At 50.2% G+C, this 1003-nt stretch overlaps 1 protein-coding gene across 1 annotated transcript; it reads right to left on the bottom strand.

The window, feature by feature from the left end:
* Window positions 1–286: 286 nt before the first annotated feature.
* F5J12DRAFT_892070 (uncharacterized protein) lies at window positions 287–704 on the bottom strand (the record flags this gene model as incomplete). Its single annotated transcript, XM_051747541.1, has 3 exons — window positions 287–451; window positions 500–611; window positions 667–704. The coding sequence occupies 3 exons, from the start codon at window positions 702–704 to the stop codon at window positions 287–289; spliced, it is 315 nt and encodes a 104-aa protein (XP_051600963.1).
* Between the last annotated feature and the right edge of the window lie 299 nt (window positions 705–1003).

Below are 1003 nucleotides of genomic sequence, written 5' to 3'. Positions count from 1 at the left end.
CTTGAGTGCCCACTTTGGTCTCTGGTCCAGTCTCAAACCTGGACATCCCAGACTTGACACTGGGTGGCACAACAATCTTGGGCTTGTCCTTGTCCTTGCTCTCTGTGACAGTCTGCTGTGATTGCTTTGGACTCAAGTATCAGCTGCTACCACACCATTCAGACCACATGCTTACCTTCTGAACTGGCCAGGAAACAACCTCAACATGTGACATCTTCTCTGTTGCCACCAGCACTGTGATGCTCACTCCCAGCTCACCAACATCTCATGAGACCTCCTCTCCCATTCACACATCCTCATCACCACCCCCACATGCTGCTGCTGCAGTCTCTTCCACAGACCACTTCTCATAAGCCTTGTTGGCCTCTGCCAGGATTGGCCCATCTGTGGCATCTATCCTTGTGTCAACCCCCAGCACTTGACCACATTTGACAAGGGGATGGACCTCCCCCTGGCCAACATCAGCAATGCAACCCATAGACAGGATGTGCATGCTTACTGTTCTCTGCTCCCACAGGTGCATCCAAGTGACCTTCTCCTCCCACAGTTCCTCCTTGTCATCCAGGAGGCACCTAGCCTTAGCAACCAGAGCTGCAGAGGCAAGTGATGAACTGCTCCCTCAGCATGGCCTGTTCTGCTTCTACCAGGTTGGGTGTAGCCACCCACATGAGCTGAGAGAGTCTTGGGAGATGGTTAGCAGACATAGTGTGAGTAACAGATGGATGGAAGGGGGGGGGGGGGGGGAAGAATCAAAATGATGCAAAGGTTTGACCCATGCACTAACAAATATACACTTAGGGCCTGAACAGTAGCAGAATTTCCACTTCCTTATGCAAAACATATACAAACCAACTCTGTGCAGAGTTCAGTGGACTTCTAAGTTGATAACTGCAGACTATCTGTGACTGTGGTGTTTACTGATCAGGTGATGAATCACAGCTACCCACATATGCATAGTATGATATGCCACCTCAATGAACTGACCATTATCACAGGCTAGACC

Source organism: Pisolithus orientalis (assembly GCF_024613125.1).
Source record: "Pisolithus orientalis strain OTSU chromosome Unknown F5J12scaffold_11, whole genome shotgun sequence".
Classification (NCBI taxonomy): domain Eukaryota; kingdom Fungi; phylum Basidiomycota; class Agaricomycetes; order Boletales; family Pisolithaceae; genus Pisolithus; species Pisolithus orientalis.
This window is presented reverse-complemented; position numbering and strand designations above follow the sequence as displayed.